The 14839-nt window shown below is 36.7% G+C and overlaps 2 protein-coding genes across 2 annotated transcripts in view; one reads left to right on the top strand and one right to left on the bottom strand.

The window, feature by feature from the left end:
• The window catches only part of ppm1e (protein phosphatase, Mg2+/Mn2+ dependent 1E), a 64803-nt gene extending 55404 nt beyond the window's left edge, over positions 1-9399 (top strand). The window contains exon 8 of the mRNA XM_015396075.1: positions 1713-9399. Within this exon, the coding sequence (XP_015251561.1) occupies positions 1713-2632 (920 nt within the window). The 3' untranslated portion in view covers positions 2633-9399. The remainder of the gene's footprint in view (positions 1-1712) is intronic.
• A 3151-nt stretch (positions 9400-12550) lies between these two features.
• trim37 (tripartite motif containing 37) overlaps positions 12551-14839 on the bottom strand; it is a 28327-nt gene continuing 26038 nt past the window's right edge. The window contains exon 25 of the mRNA XM_015396076.1: positions 12551-14235. Within this exon, the coding sequence (XP_015251562.1) occupies positions 14189-14235 (47 nt within the window). The 3' untranslated portion in view covers positions 12551-14188. The remainder of the gene's footprint in view (positions 14236-14839) is intronic.

The raw sequence follows: 14839 nt of genomic DNA, 5'->3' as shown, positions 1-14839 counted from the left end.
TATTTCTCACTTCTTTTCACCAACTGATTTTACAGAGTTGGCATCGCTAGCATGCTATTGTTAGTATGATTGCTAATAATAACATACTAATAAATGTACTGTATAAGTTAGTTTAACACATAGCCTAAGTTAAGGTTTACTAATATGTTACAAAAACCTAGCAGGCCTAAAGAAGAATTTTAGCTTACCTAACTTAAGTGTTAAAATATGGTTTCCTACTTATTGCTCACTTGCTAACAGTCCTAAAACCTGCTTTTGGAACTTTATAGTAATGCTTTCCATTACTACAAAAAATAAAAGCCTAGTTATTATTTGGTTTAACTCTTTACCCTTTGTCTAGACCAGGGGTCGGCAACCCAAACTGCCCAAAGACCCAAGGGGACCAAAAAAACAAAAAATAAATCTATGCGGAGCCATAAAAATGTAAAAGTCTTTTATATGTCTCGTACGGCAACACAGGCTCTAAGTGTATTATCCCAATATAGAAAAGGACTATGTGGGCCTAAATATATAATAAGCATTCATGATTAAATGTTTATCCTGAAGCAAAATGTCACATAGCAGCATGAGGTGAGGGAGGAGCAGTGAACGCTCTCACCGTGCGCCGCTTCACCTCCCTTCACCGTGCGGGTTAGGTTTTGTGGCATTGATGAAATTATAGAAACACGTTAAATAAATCTTTCTATGGTGGACGTGTTTCTGTTGGGCGGAGTTGATTGAGTCGTGAGGAGTCATGAGGAACCCTGAAATCCCACATCCTCCGTTACCATCGTTGCTGGGTGTTATTTATATTTTTAGGATTTGGGGAAAAAATGGCTTAAAGTTCACATACCTGCATCAGAGCGCTACCTGTTGGATCTGTGGACGGTTTTCCATCCTTGCAACCAAACTATCAGCAGTAGTGGAGTTTGGAGATGCAATCTACTTCTTAAAACTATCTTTGCGCTCCTCTAATTTCTCCAGAAGTTCTGCAATTGCACTTTTTCTCTCACCCTCAGCTTGGTGGTCGGCTGCATAGTTAGCTTGCCCTTTCCTGGAAATGCCTTTCCAAATTTTTATTTATAGTTTTTGACAACATGTGATTACAAAGCAAACATGCAGGCAATCCTTCCGCATTGATAATAAAAGCAAATGATTCTGTCCATTCTTTGAATCCTCTTTTCTCATCAGCTTTCTTCCTTTTTCTTCCCTTTGGGATCTATGGTCTGAGACACACCTGCAGCTTTGTTTGCCTGGCACCAAGTTATGACCAATGATCTCTATGGCTATGACGCACATTATTGTTTAAATTTATTTATTATACAAATGTTTACAGCATTGGAAAACATAATCAATTTTTGTTTGACCTCCTGCACGCCATATTAAAACAAACAAAGAAAATCGATTTTCATAAATTTTTGAAAAAGCTCCAGGGAGCCACTAGGGTGGAATCTAAAGAGCTGAATGCAGCTCCAGGGCCGCCGGTTGCCGACCCCGATCTAAGCTAACTACAAATATGATAAACAAACGTATCTTTAGCCCTTTAGTGAACCATATAAAGTCTACCAAAAATTAAAGCTACTATCTGTTTATGTTTGCTCACTGCAAAATTAGGTTTCTTATTTGTAATAGCTCTGAACTCAGTATGAAAAACTGTATTATTTTAGTCTGCATATAGCTATATATATAAAATGACAAGACATTAATGAATGGTAATGTATTTGTCTTGACAGGCGACTCAGAGCACAAGCCCTACATCTGTGGAGACGCAGACCATGGTATTTTTCCATTAGACGGCTCAGAAGACTACCTGATATTGGCCTGTGATGGATTCTGGGACACCGTGAGCCCAGATGAGGCGGTGCGGGTAGTCAGTGACCATCTCCTGGAGAACACTGGAGATACCACCATGGTGGCCCACAAGCTAGTGGCCTCTGCCCGAGATGCTGGTTCTAGCGATAACATAACTGTCATAGTGGTGTTCCTGCGGGACCCACGCTCACCTCTGCCCACCAGCACAGAAGATGAGGAGGAGGGCGGGGTGGAGGAACAGGTGGCGGAGGAGGAGGTAACTGAAGTGGAGGAAGAGGACCAGGAAGAGGAAGAGGAAGAAGATGAAGCAATGAGAGTAGAGCGCGACGGAGGTGAGGGAGGCAGTGCGGCAGATGTTGGAGGCAAAAGCCGTGGAGGGTGGCCCCTGCAGCAGTGCTCAGCTCCTGCAGACCTCGCCTACGAAGACCGAACAGACTCACTCACGGACAGAACCAGCCTCAGTTTGCTGGGGCCGTCACTGGAGGGCCACATCTCTCTGATCCGGGGTTCAAGGAAGCCCTGCTTCACCTTTAGCCCCAACCTCTTCACAGCCTCCTACAACTACCGAGAACGCCCGCTGAGACGCAGGTCATGCGTCCCGTTTCAGGAGCCTTGCATTTCTAGCTTTACGGACCCACTGTGGCCCCAAACAGCCATGCTTTTAAGCCAAGCGATGAGGCGAAACCACAGGTGGGATCACATTAGCCGCCAAAGGGGTCGGAGGTGGCTTAGCAGATCCAAAGAGCTGCTAGGTCTGATACCCTCCGGCCACAGGCAGTGCAACTCCCCCTGGAGGCCTGGAGTGGCAATGCCTCACCTGCCCTATGATGCCACTATCTGAAGGTTAAGCCAAACCAAACCATTTCCATGGTTCACTTCTCCCCCGGCCCCACCCACACCCCCCACCCCACCCACCTTTGCCTTCAAAATCACATCTTTCTTTGATAGTAAGTAGTTGTGGCTCCTGCAGTCATTATGTGATTAATCAATCAATGTTAGAGGACCGATACGCTCTGTCCGAAGTCAAAATGTTTCACAATGTAAGCTGGCCCACTGAACACAAGCCCTGCTTGTTGATGCTTTAAGTGAAGCCCGAACCACATCCTCTCTGTTGTGACCACTTATTAGTTGATATAAAGTCTGAGCGCCAAACGCTGAACAATAGGATGTATTCACAGGCTGAATGTGACATAAATGTTGAAAAAAAGCCACTACAGCAAGATATGTATTTGGTGCAGAGCAGACCGGCTACTGCAAACAGTTCAAATAAATTTGAAGGGTATAATTTTAAGAAAAATATAACAAATAATTCCAAGTACCTTTGAAAATCAGTAACAAATGTTATAAACAAGTAGGAGCTTAGTTTTGTTTTGGGCTCTGAATGCTCTCAAGTGATAAAAAATATTAACTTGCATTAATTTATTTATGTGCCTGGTTGTACTATGATCTGTAGAGAGATGTTATTTATTTTGGAAAAATATAAAAGAGCAACTTTTGTTATTGAAAGAGAAAAAAAATATACTAAAGGATTCAAAAAGTAGGGTATTGAAAGTCGTCCCCATGTAGTTGTAACACTGTAAGGATTTGCTCCCTCTCTCTCACAGCAGCACTAGTAGGATTGGAAGCTGATATTCTCTCATTTTGTTTGCCATTCTTTGATGTAATACTTTAGTCTAAACCATATATACATCATATGTTTTTAAAGACTTAAGTGTAATAACCATGGTGATGACTTTTTCGTTGTTGACACTTCCCTTATTTTCTCCCACAAAGTCAGAACATTTGGTGCCTCCAGAAGTTATTCACATCTCCTTACGCTTTCTAAGTAAAACAATATCTTTTGGTACATAACAAGCTAAATCTCATAGAAATTTGACAAATTATTTTCTGAAATGTATCAACAAAGATTTTTACTGAGGTGTGCAATTATTTTATTGACAAAAATTCAAAAGTTAGGTTATTCATAGCTACTGCTGTCTGAACAAAAAAATTATCCCACAGGATGATGCTTCCTCTTCTGTTTTTTTATGAGGATTACCTATTTTTCCCCACAGATTTTGCTTGGTTTCAGGCTTAATGCCCTATGCTATGACTTTCTTGAAGTTTTGGTGGCTATAATCAGGCAGCCCTGAAGTCAGAAGGCTTCCATCTGGAGGCTCTGGGGTGAAAGGTTGATTGCTGGAGGGGTCAGCCATTGGTGACCATTGAATCCAGACCTTCTGGATTTGTCTATCTACACATTCTTTCATTTATCTCATTTCCATTCCTTCGACTTCAGTCCCTGGCTTCTTGTCAGAAAATCCACCTTGAGCTGTTCGTGACCTTAGCAAAGATGGCCTCATAATACATTTAAAAAGACAAATCAGAAGAAATTTTATGCACTTTATCTCAAATTTGAGTGTCAAAGCATGCAAGTAAACCTTTTGTGTTAGAATGTTTACATTTTTAAATAATGTCTGAAAAAATAATTTTTATTCAGTTTCTCCTAAGGGGTAATTAAAAGAAGGTTTAATAAATAAAAAAAGAAGGTTGTAAAGGGCTGTGAATAAGTTCTGCTGGCACACTACATCCTTTATAGCTGTATGTTATAGTCATTATTTTCCTTAATTGAAACCAACAGACTTCGGACCAAATCTTCACAACTTAATTTTGTTACATCATATTTATTTTTCCCCATCCAAGAAAAATGGCAATCTCTCTGTCCATAGTGGAAAACAGAAAGATTGTGAAATATCACTGCTTCTTCATCGTCTTTAAATAAAACATATCATTTTTTGACATAAATATTAACTGACTGTGCATTACATCAAGCTCTAATGGCTTATCCTGCCTTTTTGCTCTCTCAACATGCCTCTGGTATGGATGGATGCTCCCGGTTCGTGGTACTGGAGGCAGACGCTATTCTTCCCCCACCCAGTAATGACCCAGCAATTATCCTACAATTCGTCTACTCTTAAAAGCATTAACTGTCGGATTATAAAAGATTAAATTTCACCTACCTGAATATATGCCTCTTGTTGTCCAGTAAAGATGGGTTGGATGCCTTGGTTAATGGGCTTTTAGGCGGAAGGATATTGAGATGTATATTGTTTTTGTTTTTTTTAAGTCTTATAGCTATACATGCATCTGCTTTCAGGAAAAGCATTTTTTAAAAGTATGGTAAAATGATTATTTATACTAATAGAGAAAGTGAAAAGAAAACATCATCTTTATGTTTGAGGCCCACTTCCCCATCACTCTGGATTACTTATCTACAAGATCAATGCATTGATTTCACCTTAAAGCAAACTACTGGGAAGTCTGACAATAGTTTAATAGCTAAAAAACTAATTTAAAACCACTCTGTCAGATAAACAGTAAAGTAGCATAAGACCATTGTTGTGTTGTTGAACTCCAACACAATAATGCAACAAAGGGCCCCCGAACGCATTCTTTTCCATGATATGCTGTGTTTTTATTTAAAAAGAGGATTTTTTTTTTGAAGGTTTAGTTAAAAAGGGTTGCTGGTCATTCAAGAAATCAATAATAAAAATACTGTATGAGATTAATTTATTTAAAAGCAACTTTTGGTGTCAATAGTCCTTCTGCAACAATACAGAAAACACCTTCGTTACCACAAACTGAAAGATGGTTCCCTCTGAAATCCACTGAGGCCCGCCACAAAAAAAATTTAATTGGATGTGACTGTGATCTGCTCCAGATTTGGAACGGTGTCCCCCATTGCTGCTGTCTAATATCTAGCTTCTTATTATTATCAGGTCATCAAAGTCTTTAGTAAGCTGAATACTTTTTTCCTATTTAACTTGGTGGATCTAAACTGTTTAGAGTTAGACAATTTTTGTTGTCATAAAATGTGTTATAACTACAAAACAACCCTTTTCTAAATGTACCAAATAATAAATCTGTAAAGACAGTTTTTAAAATATTTTTTTAGTGACTAAAACGTGGGGCTTAAAAATGAACAATGGTATAAACCATAAAATTGACAAGAAAATAAGTAATTAAACTGCAGTTTCAGTTATGATCCAGTTTTGTACTGAGTGAACATTGATTTCACATTCTAAGCCAATGACTGAAAATGAGGGAAAATTAAAAGGAAATTAAAATTTTAAAACTGTCATATTTAACATATGGTTGTTTTTACAGACTTTAAGTCCCATGATAGAAAAAGTTAGCCTCCTCTAGCTATCATGATTGGTTGAAATTAACTTAAAAGAAAGATACATTATATTGAGAACTATCAGTAATGATATCAATTATAAACTATTTGTTTAAAGCTGTCAAATTTGAAATCAAACAGTTATTTCAGCCGTCATAACCAGCGATTTGTGTTAAACCTAACTTTATAAGAGGCACTTTGGCCTCATCCAATCTTTAAAAGGGTCACTTACAGCTGTATTTTAAAAATTTGATTTCACTTACAAAAGGCCCCCTGTTCTGGTGTTATACCTTTAGTCTCATTTAATTACCGTAGCAGCTTTAGCCACTCTGTATACTTCAAAAGACCAGGGTGGTATATATTAAGGTATATACTGCCCTGTGTGTGATAAAGAAACCAAGTGGTGGAATTACATTTCCATTTTAACACGCATTATTATCATCATGTTATATATATATTTGAAGTTATACATAAATGTACCCATTACTTTAAATGATACATAGAATAGCTTTAGGGAAGTAATATTGGACTTGGTAAATAACCCAACATTAAACTGCTTTGAACGAGTAATCCACCCATATGAAACCAACTGGAGAAATAACATTAAAATTCTTGACCAATTGTTTTAATGGGTGGCTAATTACATGGAAGCATAAGTTATTTTAAACCAGTTAATTTCATTATTGAGATTAAATAGGCAACCAGCAAGGTACAAAGTGTTTTTTATTGACACATTCATGAGATATAAACTAGAAAATATGTATTTATATTCTGTGCTGATCCATTAATCTGTGTCAAAGTTGGTTGAGATTACAGGTTCATTAAGGGTCATGTCATTTGTTTCCATTAGATCAAAATGTTTCCACCGCTGTAAGTAACTTTGGTTAAAGGGACCAAGTTGGCAAATTCTAAAATACAGGGGAAAACTGCCAACATAGTTATTATTTAGAAAGTTGTTTTTATTGAATACATTCCTTTTAACTTTTCCCATTAATGGATATGAAGGTTTAACAAAGTGATTTAAAACTAATAGTCCTTAACTAAGACTTAATCTACAAATTGTCTATTTAAGGAGTAATTATTCCAGAATGGATTATATTCCGTTGACGAGTAAAATCTGTTCATCACATCCAACTTCTGTGAACTTGTGGACAAACCCGGTCCACCAGTATCACTTCCAGTCTCTAACTGGTGTTATCCTGTGAACATGCTGTTAGGAGAATTAGTGGAGCAGAATTTACTTTGTGTCCCAGAATTTGGAGAACTAGGTCTGACACGTGGACACATTTTTGTTTTTGTTCCATTTTTTCGGTTAAGAACCATTTAAACTGGGGAGGCTTTGAGCTATTCGAAATGTGCTATGAAGAATGCAAACCAAAAGCCATTTAATTTCCCTGTGGGTGCAATGCCACACAATTTATCTCTAAAGGCCTGAAGGGAACAACCATAAGGAATAACAGTCATTTAAACTATTCACTTAGGCATGAGTGTTTGTGTGTATATTCTGAGTACTAACTGGAAGTGGAGCGAGTGGTGAAGGAGTGTACATACAGTAACTGTATTGTAAAACGTTTTTATTCACAAAACTCAGCATTTTCCAGCGCTGCACAGAGAAAGAGATGGAGTTCCTGTTTTGTTTTGTATTGGACTCATAGTAGGCCTGCCGTAGCTTATCTACAATATTATCCTGCTTTTTCACTCAGACAGAAATAGTCATACAGAGATACATGAAACTGTTATTTATCCACATATTAATATTGAAACTCTTCAGTGATAATGACCATATTCCCATTTCAAATAAAAAAAAAAGTTCCTGGTCCCAGATTGCCTTGTTGAGTAGAATAAGATCCCAAAACTTGTAGCATTGAATTTTTTTTGTCGTTGAAAAAATAGAGAGGAATAAATGTCTTGAGTTTCTTGTGTGAAGTTCAGTCATTTACTGGTTCAAAGACCACAGTGGTACCGATTGATTGGTTAGCTACAGACCTGATCTGAACCTCATAGACGATTCTAGAGGGTATCATCAAAGAGGAGGATGAGAGACACCAGACCCAACAATGCAGTGGAATTAAAGGTCATTATCAAAGCATCCATTAAACCTTAGCAGAGCCACCAGCTGATCATTTTAAAGCAGAAGGAGCTCTAACCAAGCCCTCAGGGCAGCAGGAGCATGTTTCAGTTGGCCCACATCAATTTATTCATAGAAAACATCAATTTTAACATTTTCTAAGAGGCTGCATTTTGGGTTTTCCAGATCTGTCGGCCATAAACTTCCAAAATTAAAAGAAACGTTGATGGCTTGATGTATCTGTAACATTTCAAGGCTTTGATTATTATTGAAATGACTGAAAGCAATGATTGTTTCAATGGTACTCTAATTTATTGAGTTGTACCTGTGTCTCTTCTGATGTGGGAATATTAAGGATTCCCTTGAGGAATGACAAAGCTTAAGTGGGAACATTTTTTTATTAAAATAAAAGAAAGAATTGTTAGTATTACATGGTTATATGCAGTGAAGAGGCTTTGTCTGCAGATCCAAACCTGCACAAAACAGCTGAGATGTATAGGTTTCCTTTTCAACATGATGACAGCAGGTGTAGTCTGTCTCTCTGCTCATTAAATAAAACTAAACTCCAGGCGTAGTCATAATCACAAGTTTTTTTTATTAAAACTTTGGCAAATTTGATTCAAATCAATACAACATTGTTGCTAAGAATCCCCCAGATCATCACTGTATAAGCAATAAACGTGTTCTTGGATCATTCGTCGTGGTAAATCCTCCTCGCTCTGCTTGCACTGAAAAGAGTCAGATGCCCCCCCCTTCATGGTGACGTCAAGCAGAAATTCAGCTCTGCTTCCTTTTGTTAGTGCTGTCCAACTATAGGGCCCATCATCAATCTGTACCATGTCTATGTACACAACCAGCTTTTTCCTTTTCTTTGTAAGCAATAATGACGTATTATAAAAGGCTCTCTGTGGGTTTGTCTTCTGCTGAAGGATGCAGTTAAACGTCAGCCATATTTAAAAGATGCAGCTTCCCATTCACTTTTTTTTTAATCTCTTCTGAAACGCAAACTACTCTGAGTCTGAGCGGCTGTCATGGCTGCCATGATGTAAGGAAAAAGTGAATGTGAAGCTTTAGACAGAAATGAAGGTGGAGGAAAGTTTATTTTCCAAAGTAAGCTTGGTCAGCTCTATGGTAGGACTTCCCGGACCTATGCACTGTTCGGATATGGACCAGTACATTATTTGCTGTGGAAAGAAGCCGATCAGTTCACCGGGGGTCAGAGACAGACCCCCGCTGAAATTCTGGTCCTCCAGGCTTGAAGACAAACCCTACGATTGGTTCTAATTCAACATGCAGGTTAAGTAAATAAAAAACTGTAAAACACATGTTGAGTACCTGTACTATCTGTGTTCCTGTAGTATATAAATATGTGTATTGTAACTGGTGAATAATAATGTATATATATATATAAATATATATAAAGATTAGACCAAGCGTCTGGCTGCTGCTTCTTTTTCTTTAAAGGCAAGGCAAGGCAAGGCAAATTTATTTGTATAGCACAATTCAGTACAAAGACAATGCAAAGTGCTTTACATAATTAAAATATAGGAAAATAAAACAGAATCAAAGCAAGAAGGAAAAAAAAAATGCATAAACAAAAAAGACCATTAAAAACAGTTGGACTAAAGAAAATAAAAAAAAAAGTTGAACTAATGATGTTTTAGTTGAACTGTTTAACTAGAACAGTCGAAGGCAATCCTAAACAAATGTGTTTTTAGTCTTGGTTTAAAGGAACTCAGGCTTTCCGCACTTTTACAGTTTTCTGGAAGTTGGTTCCAGATAAGTGGAGCATAGGAACTAAATGCTGCTTCTCCATGTTTAGTTCTGGTTCTAGGTACAGTATGCAGAGCAGGCTGGAGCCAGAAGACCTGAGTGTTCTGGAAGGTTGATACACTGATAGCAAGTCTGTGATGTATTTAGGTGCTTAAGCCATTCAGGGATTTATAGACTAACAGTATTTTAAAGTCTATTCTCTGAAATACAGGGAGCCAATGTAAGGACCATAGAACTGGGGTGATGAGTCAATGATCATATGTAAAGATAAACTAATTTCCGCAACATATTTTATGCTGTTCTGCTTTAAAAGTGTTCAATATGCAACAAGCATGCAAAGAAAAAAACCCAACAAAATCATCAGAGGATGCACGAACTGATCAGCCAGTCATTGGAAAGGAAAAACTTGACTTTTAATGCACAGATCAGACCCTTTAAATTATATTTGTTGGGTCTTTAAAATCAACCTTTTCTAATAATTAGCTTCATATTACTGCAATTTATTTTGGGTAAAAGGAAAGTGCCAATGGTGCATTTCCTGTTTCACAATTTTTAAAGTTAAAGTTTAGAAACACGAAAGGATATATTGAAGTTATGAATTTCTAATGCAGATTTCACCAATGAGTTAAAAAAAAAAGATTAACTAGAGGTGTTCTAGTTAAACTCACATTGAGTTATAAAGACAGGAGGCAAGAATCTACGCCCTGCAAACCTAAATAGGCCTACAGAATTTATAACAATTAAAATAAATCTAAATAAATAAAAAGGTAGGATAATTAAATATAAGACAGCCAAACATTAAATTCTGGTAAAAAAAAATCTTGGATGTATTAATCAACAATAGATTGATCGATCAAATCAGAGGTGTAGCTGTTTATTATATTAAAAATGTACATTGCTGGACTTTATGATTACCTGCATGTTTTGGGAGGATTTTCCTTTTTTCTCCCTAAGAAACAATAGATTTTAATGGAACAAACAATTTATGTAGCTGGATAAATGTTATTACTTCTATTAGATAAGTAGACAGAGATGGGATTTTGTTTTCTGGGTCTACATCCACCCAGTTGCACTTATGCACACAATCACCTTAATGATACATAGAACGGTTTGCAATTTGGAGTTCGGCCTTGTCCGGGATCATATTGACAGTCTGTTACAAGAAAGCTGGAATCAAACCCACAACTTGCAAATTGCCAGATGTCTCTTATTGATTGATTGCCTTTATTGATCTCACAGTGGAGAAATTGACTCATTACGTCAGCTCAAATAGTCAAAGGAGAAGAAGGAGGTGCAGAAGGAAGAAAAAGGTGCAGTTTATACTTTTTTTTTAATAGCGGGATTATTATACTGGGTTATTGCAAAGAGTGTTTACATGGGTATTAATATAGATGGATATTTATATTTATATATATAGTTAATGCACTGGGTGTCAAATATAGAGAAACAGGTTATTGCACAGGGTATCAAATTGTAATTGCATTAGTTATTGCCCTTGTGTTGCATTATAGAATCAGTGGGGATGTCCAGCTCCTCAACAAGCTTACATCCATCATGGTGTCCATGATGGATGTAAGCTTGGACAGCAACCTGCTCTCAGCCACTTCCTCCACTGCGTCCAGAGTGCAGCCCAGGATGGAAACGGCCTTTTCTACCAGTTTGTTCAGGCTCTTTCTGACCTTTGGAAAATGAATGGGATATATATATTTCACTGTTACCAATAAAAAATAGTTGTCTTGAAGGTGAGCTTTAAAAGCAGGTGGAGATCGTCTGTCACTTTTCCATTTGTACTTTTCCCATTTTTGGGGGTAGTTAAAGCAGCTGTCTGTTGCTGAATTATAAAATTCCCATAAACGTATACTTAATGCAATCTAGTCTAATGGCTACAGGCATTACATTCTTCCCCTTTCGGGTTTTTATGTTTCTGATTTTTCGATTTCCCTGTTATTCATTGAGGTTTTAATAAGTCCTGATATATACAGTACATTTTTCTGGATGGGCATTAACACTTTTATTCGTTTGCATTTATTTTTCTTGAGGCTTCTCATACTCCAGTCTTTCCAAATTTGGTTTTATTTCTCTTAGTTCTTTTTATTGATTTTACCTTTTGCTTAAAGTTTTTTTGAGTTTCATTTTAAGGTCCATTTGCGTTTTTTAGTCAATACCTTCACTTTCTGTTTCCGCTATTTAGCTCCACAGGTTAATAAATCAGTTAAGAGATGAAATAAGGACACTCCGATGTTAGCAAATATTTAAAAGTGTTCATATTAACATTCATAGAAATAAATATGTAAAAAAAAAAAAAATGCTGTAGAGGACAGGAAAGGAAGGGAATAGGCAACAAATAAAGGTAAGAAAGTAGAAAGGTGAGGATGAAATGAGGAAGGTGAAAAAAGGGAGCAAGGAAGATTGAGGGCTGTGAAAAAAAGAATTGATTGAGGGTGAAAAAGGAAGTATGAAAGATTAACAGAATTAATATTAAAGACAAAGGAGTAACAATTTACAAGACAGTAGACTAGGAAAGTTCAAGAAACATATTTTAATACTTCTAGTTCCTTATTTAGACCTGAAAAGATATTAATTTCGATACCTTTCTAAACTGTGCAGAAACCCTAAATAATATCTCAGCCTTTGAAATTGGACAACCTGAAATCCTATCGTTTAGTTTTTACATTTTCACATTCAAAGAACAACTGATTCTCTATACTATGATAATATATTTGGTATAAATTAGTAGAAATTAAAGGACTTTGCTTTTTTTATGTGTTGTAAAACATTTCATTTATTAGATAAAAATATTCAGAGAATAATACATTTCGCATTCTGGGAACATTTAAAACAAAAGCAGCTTCAATAAAAACAGGAATAGTAACAAAAAAAAAAACACTGCGTGACGAGAATCTTGCTTTAGTTTGTTCATAAGTGGCAGCAGTGACAGAAACAGCATGAAGACTGATTTTCAGGTTAATATATTAACTCAAAGCCGTGTACTTCCTTCCTAAGCCAGTTTCTCAGAAATAAACCCAGACAAACTTATACTGGTGCTGAATTTAAACATATTTACAATGTAAACTAATACCGGGACAATATATAAGGGTTGAATGAGTGTTAGAAGAGCAGGAAGGTGTAAAATAGCACAACACCAAGGGTATTAGAGCTTAAAGTTTCAACGCAGACCTTTATAATTAGCTTCTGCTCTGTTTATTCGGAGCACTGAGGTGTAAACCGAAAAATAAAAAAAAACCATTAAGAAAAGCCAGCAGCACAGCAGCTAAGAACATGTTACATAATTACCGACCTTTATCACAGCAAAGCCCTCCCAGATTTCCCTCATTACAACCAAATTATTAATACTATACCTTTATCTGACCAAACGAAACACATTAAACCTGTTAAAGCCCCAAACACGAGATTTTCCCTGCAAGTGGAGTTTTTATCTTACTTATTATTTATTAATGAACAGAAAATATGTTTGCTTTGTTTTAGATGTTAAATTCTTTAAAAACAAACAAAAATTTACAAGTTGAACTTTATAAATGATTCACCTCCAACCCTCAACATTCACCCTACACAATAAATAAGACCTAAAACTGCAACACATCTCTGAATTTAGATGGTCTGTTCATGAATATCTTTTTCTTAGCTCTTTTCAAAGGAATGCATGCAAGACTATTTAGAAAAAGGGCTGCTGCCAACAAGAGGGTCATTCATAAGGTGAAGTTAATGTTCTTTTAACTACATGGTTAAAAAGAAACCAGCACAGTTAGTGATGTTAGCATGCAGGATGGTGTCAAAAACATCTGGCTTGGTCGCCTTCTCGAATCTGCAGAGCGTTAAACTTTCATTGTGCAGATGTGAGCAGCTTTACATGAATAAAATAGAAAGAAGAGAAAACTAACGCTGTGTAGTTAAGCTTTTAGATGAATATTTGACAAAAGATTCTGGTGGAAGCTGATGGGTCAGAACTTAGTAACACAGAGAACTAAAACACAACTGGAATCTAGGAATGCATTTCTACACAAAGTAGAAGAAACAAAAGCAGCTTATTTATTGAATTAAATAAGATGGCAGTTATTGAAATTAAATAATAATTACTCCTATAAAAGAACAAGGAGTTTGCAACTTGGATCTCTGAAAGGAGATATTTTTGACTTATTTTACAAAAAAATAGGAACTTGCTTTTGTTTTTATCAGCACCTTGGACCCAATCTGAGAATCCTCGGGACGCACACGGATGCTTCCGCCTTTTGGTGAACAGACTGGGTTTAAGTACCGTCTTTACTTCTGGTTCATGCACAAACAAGCAGCTTATACTCTAAATGTCAGTCCGTATTTGCAGCCATTGATGATCGGCTGTTTGGACTCGAAGTGAATCGGTCCGACAGGCTCCCAGAGAGTCACCTGATGGCAGGATGGCTGCCATCATCAGACAGGAGAAGCTCTCCTGGTGGAAAGAGGAGACAAAACAGTTTGAGTCTGCAGAGATTGTTCTTATCTTAATAGCAATCACATTGAGTTTTCTTTACATGTTTCCATGCAGGCACTGAAAATAATCCTGCTTTCTGCACTTAAACAGCAACATTATATAAACCATACATTGGCAGATAACAAAAAATAAAATCTCTTAAAACAGCCAGAGGATTAACTAATGCTTTAATGATTAGCTGATCTTCAAGGAAAATTTCAAACAATTTCCATGTGACATTTTAATTAAGGTTCATTCACCAAGTGAAGAGAGAATCTCTTAACATCCATTCTAGCTTTTTATGTTTTTCTATCCACGGAATGAATAAGTGTGATTTTTTTAGGCAACAAATTTGGTTCATATTTGACAAAAACAAACCGCCTTCTTAATGAATCAAAATCAGGTTTCAGTCAGGAAACGGAGAAGACGACACAGGAGTGCAGTTAACAGCTCTAATCTGGCTTGAAACATCAGACATTAACATTATGTCCTTTTTATTTTTTCATTTTCATGTTATGATGCTCCGCTGTTTATTTTATTTATGAGACCTGAGTATTAAAGTTAGCCAATCACATTATAAATT

This window comes from Cyprinodon variegatus, unplaced genomic scaffold (genome assembly GCF_000732505.1).
Source record: "Cyprinodon variegatus isolate N-32 unplaced genomic scaffold, C_variegatus-1.0 Scaffold774, whole genome shotgun sequence".
Classification (NCBI taxonomy): Eukaryota; Metazoa; Chordata; class Actinopteri; order Cyprinodontiformes; family Cyprinodontidae; genus Cyprinodon; species Cyprinodon variegatus.
The sequence above is the reverse complement of the archived record's forward strand: the minus strand, read 5'-3'. Positions and strand labels throughout refer to the sequence as shown.